We start from the raw sequence: 17,044 nt of genomic DNA, 5'->3' as shown, positions 1-17,044 counted from the left end.
TCTGCCATCTAGAGAGCTAACCAGCAAGGCGCATTTAGCAGGCTACCAAAATCCAGGAATGCCTTTCCCGGTTATTGACACTGTGCTTAGCAGTCTTCTGCCGGTCGCCTGCCGGGCAGCTGGGTACACTTGCCTTACCCAACTAATTATACTACACATAAAATTACCAAGAGCCCAACTAAAAACTAAGCAATCTAAGCAATCATTTCAGTCCAGTGATACAGTGGGGGAACCAAAGAGTAAAATTGACCGTAACGAGTTTCTGACACTAACACAAGGACCAAGGTTAGCATGAGCTTGCTCTGAAAGCTCCAAAATCTTCTCACCACCCTGCGTGGGAAACGGCTGTCCCTGAGTACAGTTTATGCATTCTGCAGTGAGTTTAAGGATCACTTAAACAACGCTTAAAAGGACTTTTGTCCTGGAAATCTTGTGTGGGCTTGGAGTGCCATCTTTTGATCCTCCAGAAGAACAACCAAAATTATTCATCTTGCAAAGGCATCTTGGAGTTCACCACCGCTGCAAGCCTACCGTTCCCAATCTACATTTTTCTTTCATGCAGCAAAACTTCTCAGCCAAAGCATTCACTAGAAACACCTCGTTCCCTTCTCTCAGAGATGTGTGAAAGAAAGCCTGGAAGTGCTGGAGGAGAGGTCCTTGAGCTGGCTCAACAGGGACAAAAGCAACCGTAGGAGCATGACTAAAGGCTTCATCTTAAGAAACCACTTTCAAATAAAATAAATAAAAAGCAACACCAGTAGCAGTCCAACCTCACACCAGTTCAGACTACCAAAGGTAAAGAATTTTACAGACCGTGCAGCGAGCAACATTTACCGCTTCCGAGCCGGCAGCAAGACCCTAGAGGACACAGGCAAGCAAACAGACGGGAAAACCCCACGGGCTACCAAAGCCACCAGCCCTGGGAAGGGGCGCAAGAAGGAGAGGGAGCTGCGGGCACCGGGGCAGAGCGCCGGGCTCCAGCCAAAGCCAAAGACACCGCCTCCCCCGGCATTTCGGGACGGGGCCGAGGGGACGGGGTCCCCCGCGTCCCTCCAGGCTGCCAGCAGCCCCCGGCCCCCGCTGTGCCCCCTTCCAGCCTTCCTCCATCACCGCCACCCTCAGCCTACGGAGCATCGCCCGCGCGGTGCACATGGAGCGGCGGCGGAGGGGGGCGGCCGGGGAAGGATGGGGGGTCCCCGCTGCCGGGCAGGCACAGACCTTCGGGGCCGGCTGCGGGGTGCCGGGGAGGCTCGTCCCGCGGTGCCCGCAGCCGTCGGAGCCGGAGGAAAGGAGGAGGAGGAAAGGATGAAGCTCCGGGGGCACCTGGTGGAGGGAGCGGCGCGTAGCAGCGGCGGCTCGCTCGGCGCAGCTCCCGGCCGGCGTGCGGGGTCCGTCGGGGAAGACTTGCCTCCTCCAAGTGGGAAGAGCCTCTTCTCAATCTGCTCCTTAATAGAGGGCTGTTCCCAACGCTCAATTTACCCTCGTAAGCGGTTACGAAACTGCAGGGAAGGTGGACTGCTGCCACCGGATGATATATGCGCCGCTCTGCTCCAGCGAGGGAAGGGGATCCGCTGCTGGAAACTGGCGCATACCTCCGCGCATTCCTGCGGCATGAGGCGGCCGGGCGCCGCGGCAGCGCGCCCGGGGGCAGGGGCCCGGCCCGCCGCCCCCTCCCTGCCCCGCTCCGGCCGAGCGGTGGAAAAACTGAGTCCCGGGGGGGGATAGGAACGGGGAGGGGGTCCCACAGTGACCCTCCCGACCCGCTGTGTAACCAGCGACAGATATATGTTAACACCTCCCAACCCTTCCTCCCCGACGTGTTTCGCCTGGGGGGCGAGCCCTTGCCCCTTGCCCCTAAATGTTGGGAGCCTCGAGCTCAAAGCGCACCCCTCGAAGGCAGGCAGCCCCCCTGGGCTCCCGGGGGTCGCACCGCGGGTGGGGACACGAAGGGAGGGGGACATCAAGAGGGGGGATACAGGACATACAGGACACGTAGACCCCTGCTGGGGGCTCGCTCCCGCACCCCTTGGAAGAAGGAAAACCAATAAACCACGGGGATCTCCGCGCTCACCCCTTGGGGACGAAGGGAAAAGGGGGCGAGAACGCGGTCGAGGGACGCGGGCTGCTGCCCCCCTGCCCCATACGCCTCCCACCCTATATGCCCCATACGCCCCCCGCCCTATACACCCCATACGCCGCGGGGCTGCGCCATTCGCGGTGCGGCGGCGCCTCCTGGCGGCACGGCGCGGGCACGGCGCTGCAGGTGCGGGAGCGGGGCGGCGGGACGATGATAAAACCAATTAATAGGATAGTAATTACTAGGATTGTAAATAAAATCATTGAATAAAATAATTATCATTATCCTAAATACAAGCAATTCATATATATATGTGTATATATATATATACAATTCACCTGGAAAACAAAATGATAAAAGCTGCAGAAAGGGGCAGATGAAGGTGGAGGGGAGAAATCTTGCAAAACTGAGGAGCACCAACACCTCTGGGAGGTCTGTTTGGAAGAGGCCTGTAAGATTTCAGCAGCGTGTTGGCCCCCGTCAGCTTTTTGCACGCACGTGAAGCTCCGAGCAGTCAGGACAGGGTCCAGCTGGGGTGGAAGTGCCCGATAGCGGAGATTGATAGTGTGCTGGAGGAAGGCTCCCGGGCCCTTTTCCGCAGGACTGGGAGATCAAGGACGTGTCGACGGAAGGACATGTCCCTCCTGAGCTGAATTCAGCTGTCTTCATCTCTGCGGCAGTCCTGCCATCTGCATGCAGACCCACATGCTGAAAAGAAAGTGATAATCAGAAGACGTGCGCTGACATTTCCAGACACTTTGGAAGTGAGTCAGCTGCTCTTAGGGACATGCCACGGCTTCAGCTGTCTGGTATTGATAAAATGTGCTTCCCAAAAGCAGCATCTCCTTCACCGATAAACTGTCAGATGCTCTTGACCTATTGACCCTCTTGCCCAGCTGTTGAGTTGGATTTTTTCCTTCAGCATTTTGGCATAAGGAATTTAATTTCTTCCTATCCAGATCTGATATACGGAAAGGCAGTATTTCTAAGAAATTCATTTTGAGTTTTTAATTTTAATTTCATTTCCTGAGCAAGCATGCCAAGAACACCAATATAAATGTGGTATGTCACGGGAACAATAGCTTCAGAAGAATGGACGTAGGGGCTTGTGAGAAGATATCCTTCACAGGAAGTGAATTAATGCAAACGAGGTATTTTTTATCACTTGCGCACCAAGACTGCTTTTTATAATGTGCTCTGGATTTCTCCATCATAGGATGACCAAGATTTTGCATTTGTTAAAATCAATTAATGCCAACAATGAGAAAAGAAGAGAATATGTGTTATTCCATTTAAAATACAAATCACTCAGAACAATTGTTTTTATATGTATAAACACTTTGCTACTAATGTTACAACTGAATTAACGTGAGCGAAAGTGCTGGAATCAGCGGGTCTGATGGAGGGGCAAGGACCTCACAGCCACCAGTGGGATGATGCATGATGACATATGTATGATGTATATATGACGAGAGCACTCTCCCCCTTCCCTCACAGCTGAGCTTTGCTCAATTTCCTGGATGAAATAAGGCTCAGGATGGCAAGAGCAAATAACTCATTGATTCCTAGGGCAGCAGGACTTCATTCTTACCTTTAACTGACCATACTAACCATGCTCCCGCTCATTTACATGCAAAACACACCAACCAACTGCACTGAGAGCTCGTGCTGCCGTATATCACAGCAATTAAAAGGCAAAACGGGTTGTTTTTAATCAGCTCTGTTGCTATGTACATTCATAGTCTGAGTACATAATATGTGATGCAGAAGGCATTTCTGAAATGCATAAACATTTACTAACACTCTCCTGTCTGCTTGTTTCCTAGACAAGTGTTAAACACATTAAGACCATGCACTCCAGCTCTGCCATTTTCTTTGCTCTTTAAACTGAATAAAATGAGACCTTATGACAAATTTAAAAGTAAAAAAATCAAAATGTGAATTTGTATTTATACTTTTTAAAATGTTTCCCATTTCTCATGTGGGTATGTGGTAGTGGTTTTGCAGGTATCTAGGGATTCCTTAGAAAATTTGGAATAGTTTGGGGTCTAGAGTAAATTAGGATACTTTGTGCTTCTGGCATTTTTCCTTGTTTCCTCGGGCTGTATTGCCAGAGCAGAATAAAACAGGACGTTCTGCATTTCAGCACTGTAAACCTTGAATATCATTTTCCATGTGGATATCACACTAGATTTTGCTTCTGTGGCTTCCCAACAGCCAGTTGCAGCTGCTTTTATGTACGAACATGATAAATGCCTTTACTCATATGTACGCCAACATATGTGTAAGCTTTACGCAGCAGAAGAATCCAAAAAGCGTCAGCTCCTTGAACATTAAACACTGAAAGGATGCAGCATTTAGTGCTGCTACACGGGCAAAGCTGTGCTGCTACCAGTGCCCTCCATGCACCGACCCCGTAGGTACTTTGCTGGTTTGTCACCGCATCTGTCACCACATTGTATGGGAATTAGGCATTGCCTTAATGCCGTCATTTAGGAGGCCCGTTCTTCCCTTACAACACAAAGGTTGACCTTTTCAGCGTGTTGTTTATTCCTTTCTAAATCAGCCATAAAGCCAGTATTGCATGGTATTATATCTGTATCCATCAAATGCTGAAGGAAAAATACATCAAACTGCTTCCTGCAGGCCCTGCCTTCTCTGAGAGATTTCCAGTCAATGGCATGAGAGGAACTCAGCCTGGTGTTTATTTATTTGGATAATTTCACTTCAGAGCTGGTATTCAGAGAGCAGTACTGGTTTGACCTCTCGTAATGAGGAATGGCTTCTTGTACTAACTGCGTTCACAGAGGACTGGTTCTGTCTCAAATCCACTCATTTACTGAAGCAGTGCCCCTGCAGAGTGTTACAGCTATGAAATAATTATCTACCTCACCAGGTATTTTCCATAGCAACTATTTATTAATTTAATTTCTATAACCTATTTTTCCCGTCGTGTAATACTCTGGAAGTAAGGAATGATCATGGCAACAAGTAAGCAGAGCTGGGAAAGTAAATAAATCATTCAAATGCAGAGGTATAAATAGAAGAGAACAGGCCTTCTAGTGCAATTGTGGAGTCTTATAAAAGCCTGTTTAAAAGTTTAAAAATCATCAGCCACTGGCTGCTACTTGCAGAACAACACAGAAGTGTCTGAGTTTAATTCAAGTACAATAAAAGTTCAATAGCCATGAGCTCCCTTACATTTGGTAACCCTTCAACTCTTCCAATGTAGTCACCCACTACAAAGAAGCAGATGATATTAATCCACAGCAAGGTGTGAAATGGTGCAGTGCCAGGCTCTGAAGCTGAACATTTTGCTAATTCTTCTCAGTACATCTATATCAATAAAATATAATTATATACTGTGACAGCAGGGTCTGTGTAGGCGGTATGTAGGCTTATGGGAAAGGAAAGCTTGTGCCTGCAAGGACAAGACATTCAAAGTTCAAGCTGCATGACCTAATGAGTAACCTGATTACATTGTTGCAGACAAGAGAAGAATTAATGATACTGGAGGAATTTTAAGGCTGAATGCCTTGTCATGAGGCTGGGCACTGATGCTGTCCTTCTCTCCCCAAAAGTCACAAAAGGGTCTGAGAGTAGGAAGGGATGTGGCGATTCCCCTGGCTGAGGAGCAGGTTGGAGCTGCCAATGCCCAGTTTGTGCTGCCCTCTCTTCCTGATATGCATCTTTCCATGAAGGTTTAGAGGATTTAAATGTCAGCCCCAAACTTCCTGCAAGTTCAGCAGGACAAACAGTCAAAAGCTTAAATACTTATTAGTGAATCTGATATGAATGCTTGGAACCGTAAGAAATGAGGCTGGACATGATGCTGAAAGTCCATTTAGTTCATCCCCTATTATTTAAAGTACACTAAGGCTGCAAAGAGAAATCCTCCATACTACTACACTTAGGGAAGCCATTCCTTAATGGCTGGCAATAGCTAATAACTTGTTTTGTCACTATCACAGGAAACCCTTGTTGATGAGCATGGAAATTTTGACCTTTTGTGGGAAAAAAGTCCAGCAAGCAAATCAAGAGTCAAGCACAAGTATTAAAGGAATCTGCCTAGGAATCACCTGTCTGGACATTTATGAACTCCATTCAAGCTAACTTCAGAAAAAACAAGAAATTTGTTTCTCCTGCACAACTCATAATTGTCTAGAAAATAAGGGGGGAAATACAAGGAGCAAAGCAATGCAGATTTAAACTGCTACTTTTTAATGCAGCCTTGTGGCTGCTGCTTCCCAATATGTTGAATGCTGACAGTTCCAAATACCAGAACATAAGATTTATTTGGATTATAAATAGATGTTGCCCTGTGCTTCAGTATCAGAAGCACTCTGTTGTGTAAACAGAAAACAATTGGGTTTTGTTTCTGCTATTAAAGGTTACTTGAAAGCTCCTACCCACACTGTGCTGGCAGCCTTTTTCACCTGTGTCTCTCTCATGCATCAACACCTCCAGAGTTTGCAGAGAGCCTTTGCAGGACACTGTTAAAATGTCTCCTCTTGTGTGCCCTTTCCTCCACTCTCTTGGATGCTTTCCCTCTGGCCTCACTACCGTGTCAGTTTTTAGTCACTCCAGTTTATTGAACATGTCTCATTTCTGGCGCTGTCCTGATTTCTGTTGTGATGTATTCTTGGTCTGCAGAAATGGGCTTGCTGCTAGCTCTTTTTTTATTGTTATTACCAAAAAAAAAAAAAAAAAAAACATCTGCAATCTGCATAGTATTTTTAAACAAACAGCTTTTCAGGTACAAGGTACTCAGTTACACCCTGAAACACCGCTCAGCTTTATTCCATCATGATCCTCTTCCCCAGTTAAGAAGAGCAGCATTTACAGGATGAAGTATCTTTCTTTATGCCAGAAGTATCTGATTGGACCTAATTTTCTAATAAAAACTGCAGAATCTCCTTCTCTAACCTCTGGAAAGGCTGCAAGGGCAGAGGGTGTTGTGGCCTTGCCATCGCAGCTTTGCTGCTCAGTACATTGACTGCACCCATTGCTCTGTCCTGCACTTCGGGTGGCATTCAGCTCTGGGTTAAGACGCTCACATTTAGGTGCCCGCATGTGAACCCAGCACCTAAACTCTCACTGTAGCTGATGAAGACCCAGTTAACAAAACCAGCAGTGCCTGCGCAGCCTGGCCGCCCTCCGTCCACAGGGCCTGGCTCAGCTGCTGATGCCCAGGATGCTCTGGATGGCTCCAGGACCAAGTGTAGGCAACTGGATTGAGCACTTTTACTTTCTGTCCCTGGTATTTTTGTCAGCCAAGTCCTTTGTCAGTGGCATGCTCTGTAGTCTGCTCATCTAAATACCTACTCATTGGGAACCTGAATGAGACCAGCAAGTGTGCCTGATGTTGATCAGCAGTTTGTTGGATGGTTAGTAGTAGTTTGCAGTCCCTACCCAACTGCTTTTGGCTCTAGACCCAAACAGAAAGGCAAGGATTGTGACAGAGGTTGTGACAGCCTCTCTAAAACACATCATATGCAACTTCCGCTGCTTAGTAACACAGATGACGTGTCTCCTGCTCCATTCCCAAGTGTTGTGACTTCCTGTCAGAAAATGCATTTACACCCCTCAACTAATTAAGCTGAGGTAACCAAAAGTTGCCGTTCCTCTCTTCTTTTCCCAGAAATCTGGACGTATGTTTGAGCGCTAGTTCCAGAAAAAATAAAATCTTTCAGAGTTGTTGTCGTAAGATTGTTTCTATTATTTGTATGGCTTTAATAGAAGAGAATTTCTTGGTATTGCTCTTCTAAAAAATCAGGCTATTTATGTAAATGCCTGAATACGAGCTTAGGAGGCTAACTTTAGGCACTTGGTTCAGAAAATCACCACCGTAGGGAGAAGGTGCACCAGCCTCCCAGTGCCGTGACATGGTGGCCCCAGGGCCACACCCCCCGAGCAGCACGTATTAGCACATCCCACTATATTTAGCAAGATGTGCCCAGCTGCTCCTAAGAGGTCACTGAATAAACCTTGATAACAAAGTTGGCCTGGCTCCTTTGGGGCTTGTAGCTTCCCACTGGGCAATAGAGATCGTTAAGAAGTTTTAATTATATAATTCCCTTTTGCATAGTGTTGCGGCAGATAAGATTGCAAGTATGTGTCAGCCTTTCCATTATAAATTTCAGGTCCCGAGGCATTAGTCATCCAGAGTAAGTGCTCATGTGGAGATGAAACAACGTGGAATCATTTTGATACTAAATAAACAGAGATAATTCAACTAGTTAAAGAGCATGTTTGTAGCTTAAAGGTCCTGCAGAAATCCCAGCCTCCTCCCTGCACTCCTGCAGGAACAGGAGCTGCTCAGGGGGATTGGGAGCCACCTATTTCAGCAGGTGGGGCAAGCTCCGGCAGCGCTGAATCTCCCTCCCTCTCTTTTTCCACAAAGCATCCGTGAATATCTATGCATAACATTACTGTCACGTTGATGAGAATGAACCCAGGAGATTTGCATGAACGTGCTTAGAGGGATCTTCATTTGGTAGTACAAACATCAAGGGCAGATCGCATACTTCAGTTCCTGCACAGCCCAGTTTTCTTAGTAAAAATGGAAAACTTCTGTGGAAAATGAAAGACAGCCATCTACAAGTATTTAATTTTTTGCTGCTGTTTCAGATTTTGTTAAAACTGGACAACAAACCACATGTCTCTTTCAACCCTGAGAAAGTTCTCTACCAAATATTTAATACAAATAAATTAAGACAGCACAAGCTGTTTCTGGGTCTTTGTGGCAGCTGACACACTTATAAAGCACATATAAAGCATCTCCACTGAATACCTCACTGTTCTTTTCAAGGAAAACTTTCCTCTGCTGTTGCTGGTGCACAGGGAGCTGCATCTGTAGATGAACCTCACAGGCAGCCTTGAGAAGAGAGTTATTTCTTAATATAGCTCTAATGATAGAGAAACTTTTTTGTTAGACTGATATATCACAAGACACACTACTCCTATTTTACTTCTCCATTAGCTATCAAACAAGTATTGATCGCAGAGGAACAAGAGCACCTATTCTGCAATACGCTTTATGAAGCAACACTGTAAAAATTCAGTCACCTCATTTGGTGTTTTTAACAATTATATTTAGGAAGTTTTAAATCAGGTATCTCTAAACCTCCCAGCCTCCTGTCTTCTTTTCCGCTGTAGCTTCTTCCAAATTCTGCTATATGTAAAGCTTATAAATCATTTGAACTTCCTTGATCATTCCTTTCCTGTTTATTTCCATGACCACCAGATATCATCTTGTCTTCCTGCAACCAGCAAAGATTTGACAAGACAGGGGACAGACAGTTTCTCCAGAAAAATTTGGTTGTAACAGTAAAATATTGCAGAGGAATAGGAAAGATAATTACAAACAGGAGAAGAAAGATCCTTACCATTCTGAAAGTTCAGATTGGTGGGCTGGAAACTCATAGGCAGAAGCACTTTAGAAAAGGACAGACTCATCCATCTTCAGCAGTTTTCTCTAGGACTCTGCAGGCTATTTGCAATGGGAAAGAGTATTTTGGTCACAGGCAGTGGCAGTCCCAGTGGAGCTGAGACCAGGACTGTCAGGCTGGGGACTGCACAGGAGACAGACTTCCCTCAAGTCCCTCATCAGTCCTACGAGTGAATTGAGCTTCCCACAACAACACGGGGATCTTGACCACGTAGTTGTTGCAGGGAGGAATGTACCTTATTGAGAAAACCGAGAAAAAGCCTGTGATCAGTTCGCCTAATAGAAAACCTGTGACCAACAAGAATAAATGTTGAGAAATATTGAGACAAGACCAAAATGTATCTGACAGCTTGTCTGCACTGCCCACTGAGCTTGAAGTCCTGAATACTCACATTGAGAAAACCAGCACAACATAGCCAAGGGATCCTTCTCAGGCTGTGTTTCTGGACTAGCCATTATTTTTCCAGCAGTTCTGACTGAGTACTGTAAAAATAAGTGAAAGGGCTCAGGCAAGTTAGATTAAAAGGTGTTATTATTAAAAGGAACTTTAAAAAAAAAATCACAAGTATGCACATGAAAGTTATGTTGGTTCTGACTTACTCATCACCTACACACCTCACTTAGGGTCAAGTCAGGTTGATCAGATTGATTTCACATGTCTTTGATTCATGCTGGCAACTGTGAAGCTCAATCTCCAGCTCTTTCATTTGTAATGAAATGGGGAAAGAATGGGAGAATAAGGAAGTATAGCTTCCAAAAGATGCCAAAATAAATTCAGCATGCCTGCTTCTTGTTCAGAGCAGCAATACCCAATGTAAGCAACATTAGAAAAAGTGGTATTTTTACTCTAGGATTGGGGAAAAAAAAAAGAGAGAGAAAGAAAAAAAAAGCATAGACAAGATCATACACTTAGGAGATCTCTGGTGTTTTCCTCTGAGTTTGTGAACATTTTTTTCATGCTGTCTTTTAGGAAGCTGGTGCTGTGATATTGTGTATTATTAGTCATCAGACTTCTACTGGGGAAATGTTTGTGTGCGCCAGGCCTCTTGGGTTTATACATACCTTCAGCAGCCAAGAAAACGCAGCCCAGGGCACAGTTCTAGGAGTAGATAGTCCTGAGCCATCTTCCTGATGGAGAAAGTAAAACATGGTCTGTACGTCTGGAGTCCCAGAAAGGGATGCTTAAACTAGAAAAACAATTCTTTGGATTTAATTTTGATGTTTCATCTGTCTGATTACAATTCAAATATCCACTTCTCTTACAGTAGCATGAACTATTTTTCTGTTCTGCCAAAGCTGGCACACTAGTAAGCTTTCTTTGTTAAGCTTAAAACAATGCAAACTTAACAAGTTAAATAATGAAAAATAGGGTGGCAGAGATGGCGTACTCATCACTTATCCAGCAGAAGGCATTCTCTGTATTTTCGGGGTGACATTTGGAATAATCCAGCTCAGTGGAGCCCAGGACAGTGTTCTCTGTCTTCAACTCCAAGAGGCTTTCCCATCTTCTCAAGTGTAACATCGCCAAAATCATAGCTACCATTCCCAATAACATGAAAAACTAAAAATAAAGGTTATGTGAACTAGTGGTTCCCATTTTGGGAAACAGAAAATACTCCGCACATAAATCAAAACCAGGGCTGCAGTAAGGTAGCAATATTGCATATCAGCTTAATGCCTAGCTCCAGAAAATACTGATGGAAGGGCAGTAACCACAGGCTGAACAGAGGACAGGCATTTCCCTGCTCACCTTCAGTGGCCCATGGGCTGCTCCCACCACTGTGGATCTCCTACGGGGGCATCAGCCCAGCACCAGGACCACGATCCCCTCTGTTACAAGAGTGGCCAAGCCAGGCACGTTGTTGTTTAAATAGCGATTCCCTTGCCCTCGTTGTTGGCCTTCAGTGCTAAACATTTCCCTCGTGCCTGGCTTTGCTTTGACTTCCGAAACAGCTTTTTGTCAGCAGGCAGCTTCTGGCTCGGTTGCAGTTAACACCAGCAGGCTCAGTCTATAAATCCAGGTGACGTTGCTGCACAAAGACCTCTCTGCTGGCTTGCTTTGCGCTGCTCCACCAGCAAAGCTGCTGCAACAGCACCGCTCACAGCTGCTGAGCTGCAAGAGCAAGGAAGGCTGCATGCTCTGCTAGGTCGCACACAGAAATGCACGACTCACTGCCTACCTGATAACAGGATCCTTATAATTTATGCTATTTTAAAACAGATTCCCACACCCCAAACACTGCATAGAGACTACCATTGAGGGGTATTTTCCCCTCACACACCTTTTGAAGATCTTTTATTCTGCTCAAGTTCAGAGCATAGTGCCTCTTCCCTTCCCGGTTGCCTCAAGTTTACAAGCATATTCTGGTTCTCCAGGAGAGCAATGAAAAATTCTCAAACAATTTAATCCAGAAGAGGCTTAAAATAGCACTGTCACAGGAAGCTAGATTTTTGTGCTCACTGTCACATTTTGGAAGACCCACTGTTTCTTTGAGACAATGGTTTATTTTTTTTTAGAAGCTTTATTTGTTGCACAGACAACATCAGACTAACAAGGACATAGAGGGGAAACAGATGAGTGTTTGTTATTGTAGACAGCAGCAACAGATGGAGACACTGACTGGAATTCTGAGATTCCACCCCTGACATGTGCCTCTCACCTCCCTGGACTATTAAAAAAAAAAGTTCCACACATGGAATCACACAGTGATCTCAGAGAACAATGCAATATATGCTGTGAGAATGGCGTTTCCAAAATACACCCTTCTGGGATACGGCCCAACATTTCATTTCCACCTCAGAATGTGGGATAAGATTCAAACACTTTTGAACGCTGCCCCTGCCAGTTATCTGGATTGTTTGCCTTCAGACAGTCAAGACAAGTTCAAGCACACACAATGAAGCGCAGGTAGGTAGCAACTTGACAGCAAGACTACAAAGGTACATTGTGCTTAGGAACATAAAACCTAGCTGGGATGCTCAGCTAACACTGGTTCTCAGAAATGCTCTTCCTCAGTAATTGCAGTAAGAGGCATGAGGGCAGCTTTTAAGTGATTCTCATGTCACCCACCAACTTAAAGATGCTTCCTAGAAGCAGCTTTTTTTATACCAGGCATTCCCACTAACAGCATTAGCTACTTCAGATATAACAGTTGTTCCTAAATACACAATAACAGCCAATAGTTACTCCTGGTTATCCCTGGGAAATCTCCCAGCAGCTGAAGTTGTTAGCAAAGATGCAGAGTAATTATCAAATCCTCAACATTAACTTCCATGTACATTTAGTCTAATTCCAATAATTTATTTCCAGATTAATTTGCTCCACTGAAGCAAGAAGATAAAATTCCTGTAATAAAGACAAGGTATTATTTTCTCATGAGGATTCAGGGCATTTAACTCACCTTCAAAGCACTAACATACTCACAATTCAGTTATCTGCATACTGATCAACTCAATGTACATTTCCTGGAAGTAAAATCACTCTAACAGAGAATACACAGTACAGACCACACCACCTCAAAGCAACATAAGAACTGCTTTATTGATTGCAGTTAACATGTTACAATTAAATTATGATTTCAAGCATTAAGCCAGGTGCTTATAGTAAATATAAGCTGCCATCATAGTCACATGGAATTGGACGAAGAGATGCTAGTCACTGGGACATCTTGAACTGGAGTCATTTCTGCTTCTTGGGCATTGAAGCTACCATCAGCTCATAAAGAACGTACCCTGTTCCTGAAGAAAGAAACAAAAAAAAGATTTTCAAAATGCTAAGAAGAATTTCTTTCAAGTCAGCTTTCCCTTCTCAGTTTGTTCCTATAGAAAGATTTACAATAAGCAATTTGTGTTTCAGTAAAAAAATAAATAAATAAATCTCTCCACAGACCATACAAAAAAAAAAAAAAAAAAGGCATAGAAATAAAGAAAAAAGTAGGGAGAGGCATGTTTGCAGAAACTACATAGATGATAATAAAGCAATGGTTACTCATTCTTAAGGTAAATGAACAGAAAATCCTTTGGATATCAGTATAGTTAATTACAGGCTATTACAAAGCCATGTAACAAGCAACAAATAAGTTGCTTATTACATATAAATATAGGCAGTACCATGAAGTTTGGATATATTCTGCTTGTTTTCACAGCACATGAAACCTCAGTAATTCAAGTATCACCTAACACTTAAAAGAGTCTAACTAGTGAGAAAACCGGTATATGTATGTGTTATAACTACATTTTAGTCCTTTTCAGAGTAAGTTTTCTTAGTTATTTGTGCTTTGTCTAACATTTTTACATGAATTCTGAAGGAGTATTCAGCACATTGTACTATTAGTAAGGGTGGGGGGAAGGTTTCAGATGAGAAGCCAAATTTGAGAAAACAAATACATAGTAGGTCCAAAGTTTTTTCTTCTCTACATACATTTTACATATTCTAAAGAACAAACTTAAGAAGACAAATAACTAATTTACAGAGGAAGTGTCCGTCATGTTGGAGATAATACCAAAAAAGTATTTTAGTATTAGCAGGTTGGAAATTGTACTAAAGCATAAATGTTTTAGTATTAGCCTTACCAAAAACCGTGAGACCCATGGTGACTCTATACAGCAGCCCATCCATTGCACCACCTTTAAGATACACTGGGAGGCCATTATCCTCCTAATGGAAACAAGGGACAAAATGAAACTATTTAAATACAGTTCTTCCTATATTGTGTTAACGTAACTAGAATTACCTGGAACAAGGATTATTTCACAAAATTATCTTCACTACCCACAAAAGACTGAAAATCTTTAAAACCCCATTTAGATTCAGCCTCGTCTTTCAAGTTTTCACTCTGCTATCAGGTGAACCACTTGCTATGCAGGTGTAGTAATGGTGTGCATGTTCATTTCTAAAACAGTGACCAGCATATGCTTAAACACTTGAGACACCGGCTGCCAGCCCCTTCGGGCCCACAGGTTACAATTTCCACCCCTAGGAACTTCCCATCAGCTTTCAGAACAGTCAGGCCTCACTATAAGGAACAGGAGAGGCAAGGGGAGGAGCCTCTCTGTACTGTTCCTGCTATCATACAGGAAACTGTTCTGCTCAACCTGAAGTGAAACTCCCTGGACACTGGATCCACATGATCTTAACCCTTGCTGGCATGTTTATGCTGCTCTGGAATTCTAGCCTGCCTCTAGTGCTGGTGATACACAGCTCTGTCCAGCTGAACTTGCTGCTGCACAAGAAAGGAACTAGAGAAAGAAACAATTCTTGGCCAGACAGGTGATTTCTACATGTTATGTAGAAATCACCAGCTAGCAGAAACAGAATCTCTGACCTTCCCCATCATCAACATCCTGCTTCTCTCTAGCTGTCATTGAACACTGTGCTCTTCAGGTAGTGTCCCATCAAAAATGGCCTTCTCTTTCAGGTGAAAGGAAAGCAACAAGACACAAAAACTATTAAAATGTTAAACTATTAACACATTTCCCCCTTTCATGTTCCTAAATTCAGTCTCATCTACCCTCAATATGAAACTATTGCTCCAGGTTAAGGCACGTAGTTATGAGTATGCTCTTCAGTATCCACTGCTTCTGGATTTGCAGAACCACTAGTTCTCACTAGGTGGCCTACCAATCAGGACGAAATGCATTCAGAAACGATTTTTAAATATTCAGTATTTTTCTAGGAGGAAATCCAGTTCTCTAAGACTTTCTGCGTTTTCATAACTGGAAAATATCATAACTAGAAAATATAATAATGTCACATCCTCATTATGGGGCTCAAAGACAACATACGTGCATGATTAAGTTTGATTTTTCAGTATAGTTCTGTTCTCTCACTCTTGATCTTTATTTGTTCATAGTACCTACTTCTCCTGTCCATTTCAGAGTATTCTGTCATATTCTGTACAGTACCAACTACGCATAGAAACTTTATTCTTTATAAACAATATATATGCAATTACAATCTACCAAAACCTTGCTATTCTACAAGGTGATACACCGTTCACTCAATACCTGGAAAAGCTTCTGCTTCTCAGGAACTCTGTTTTCAAGCTGCCTGCGTGAAGCAGTGCTTATGGTCCTCTGAGAAATTTGACGAAGACTCTAAAATAAAAGATAAACAGCATTTTAGGAACAGTGGATTTTTTCAGCTATAACCACAATGGGATGGAAGTGAATGGGGCCGCTTCAGGGAAAAGAAAAAAAAAAAAAAAAAGCTTCACCACAAAACACTGATTTGAAATTCAGTAAATCCTCCAAGAGACTACTTAATGGATGGATTGACTGGCTAGCTAAAAAGGAAAAACTCAAAACAACTACTTTCAGTAAGAAACAACAGATTTACAGGTCTGCACCATACAAGTCTTCTATGTTAGCACCCTTTGGGGAGAAAGATCTCATCCCCAGCCCCCTCAGACCTCAGTTTTAGGCACCATTTGCTGTGACTGCCCCCTGACTTTTAAATACAGCACTGGGAGCTGTATTTAGGACAGGTGTGTTGGTGCAGACGAGCATCTTCTCTCGCAGCTGCAGCTCAGCAGCTAGCAGCCTGCAGAAGAGCTGACTGACCTTCAGAGGGCTGCAGGAGGCAATGTTACCTGCACAGCTCACAGACGCTCAGCCAGGACGTGAAATTCCTGCTGCAGAATTGCAGAGGTGCTCAGGACAGGCCACCACAATGAAATCCTTCTGGTGGCTCAAGGTCTGCCACGTCTCAAAATTAAGACTCAGCTGAACCTTTCAGTAATCTCTATGCTTTCAACAGTGTCCCACAAAAAGAGGAGGATCTCCCTCTTCCACCACGAAGTAACACCACCACCACCCCTACAACGACCACCGCTGCCAGGGGGCAGGCAGAGGGATGATGCCGGTTCTTCCCTCGCCTCCCACCCCACACAAACACACACAACCTCTCCCTTTTAAAAATAGTAAAGTCACAGCAGCGGCCTAGACCCAGCGAGGAAGCCGCGGTCCCTCCAAGCGCTGGGGGCCGCTCACTAGGTGGGGCGAGCGGGATGGGACCCGAAATGGCAGCGGGACCTCCACCTGCAACTCGCCCCCAGCGCCCAGGGGAGCCCCCTGCCCCTTCCCCCGTGCCGTGCCGGGCCCCTCACCAGCAGGCTCCGCCACATCGCGGCTCTTGGTCCCGTCACCTCCCGGCAGCAGCGGCAAGGGCAGCGGAAGGGGAGGCGGCCCCGGCGGGAAGCGGCCGGGCCCTCAGCGCCGCCCTGCCGCGCACAAAATGGCGGCCGCCGGCGCTTGTGGGTGGGAGGGGGAAAGTGATGGAGCCGAGGGTTTTCTCGGTCTCCTCTAGGTCAAAGCTGGCCCTCGGTGAAATTATCGCTGCAGGCCGGCGCCGAGGAAGATTTTGTTAAAAATTTTTGGACCTGCAGAGGGTCGGAAGGGTAGCCTGGGAGAGTACCATACTGACACCCTCGAGCGTGCCCCATCCCTGGGGGTGTTCAAGGCCAGGTTGGATAGGGCGTTGGGCAACCTGGTCAGGTGGGAGGTGACCCTGCACATGG

The 17,044-nt window shown here is 44.9% G+C and overlaps 2 protein-coding genes across 5 annotated transcripts in view; both read right to left on the bottom strand.

Annotated features, from left to right (window-relative positions):
- Positions 1 to 1,538, bottom strand: part of COL12A1 (collagen type XII alpha 1 chain) — a 97,739-nt gene extending 96,201 nt beyond the window's left edge. For all 4 annotated transcript variants that reach the window (XR_014317303.1, XM_082758044.1, XM_082758042.1 and 1 more), the window contains exon 1: positions 1,324 to 1,538. The gene's annotated coding sequence lies outside the window, so the exon portion shown is untranslated. The remainder of the gene's footprint in view (positions 1 to 1,323) is intronic.
- An 11,505-nt stretch (positions 1,539 to 13,043) lies between these two features.
- On the bottom strand, positions 13,044 to 16,748 carry COX7A2 (cytochrome c oxidase subunit 7A2). The gene is made up of 4 exons (XM_082758451.1): positions 16,634 to 16,748; positions 15,534 to 15,623; positions 14,100 to 14,184; positions 13,044 to 13,265 (listed from the first exon to the last, which is right to left on the bottom strand). The coding sequence occupies exons 1-4, from the start codon at positions 16,649 to 16,651 to the stop codon at positions 13,207 to 13,209; spliced, it is 252 nt and encodes an 83-aa protein (XP_082614577.1). The 5' UTR covers positions 16,652 to 16,748; the 3' UTR covers positions 13,044 to 13,206.
- Positions 16,749 to 17,044: the final 296 nt, after the last annotated feature.

This window comes from Aythya marila (assembly GCF_965140915.1).
Source record: "Aythya marila genome assembly, chromosome: 3".
Classification (NCBI taxonomy): domain Eukaryota; kingdom Metazoa; phylum Chordata; class Aves; order Anseriformes; family Anatidae; genus Aythya; species Aythya marila.
Note: the sequence above shows the minus strand (reverse complement) of the source record. Positions and strands in the feature narration are given on the sequence as shown.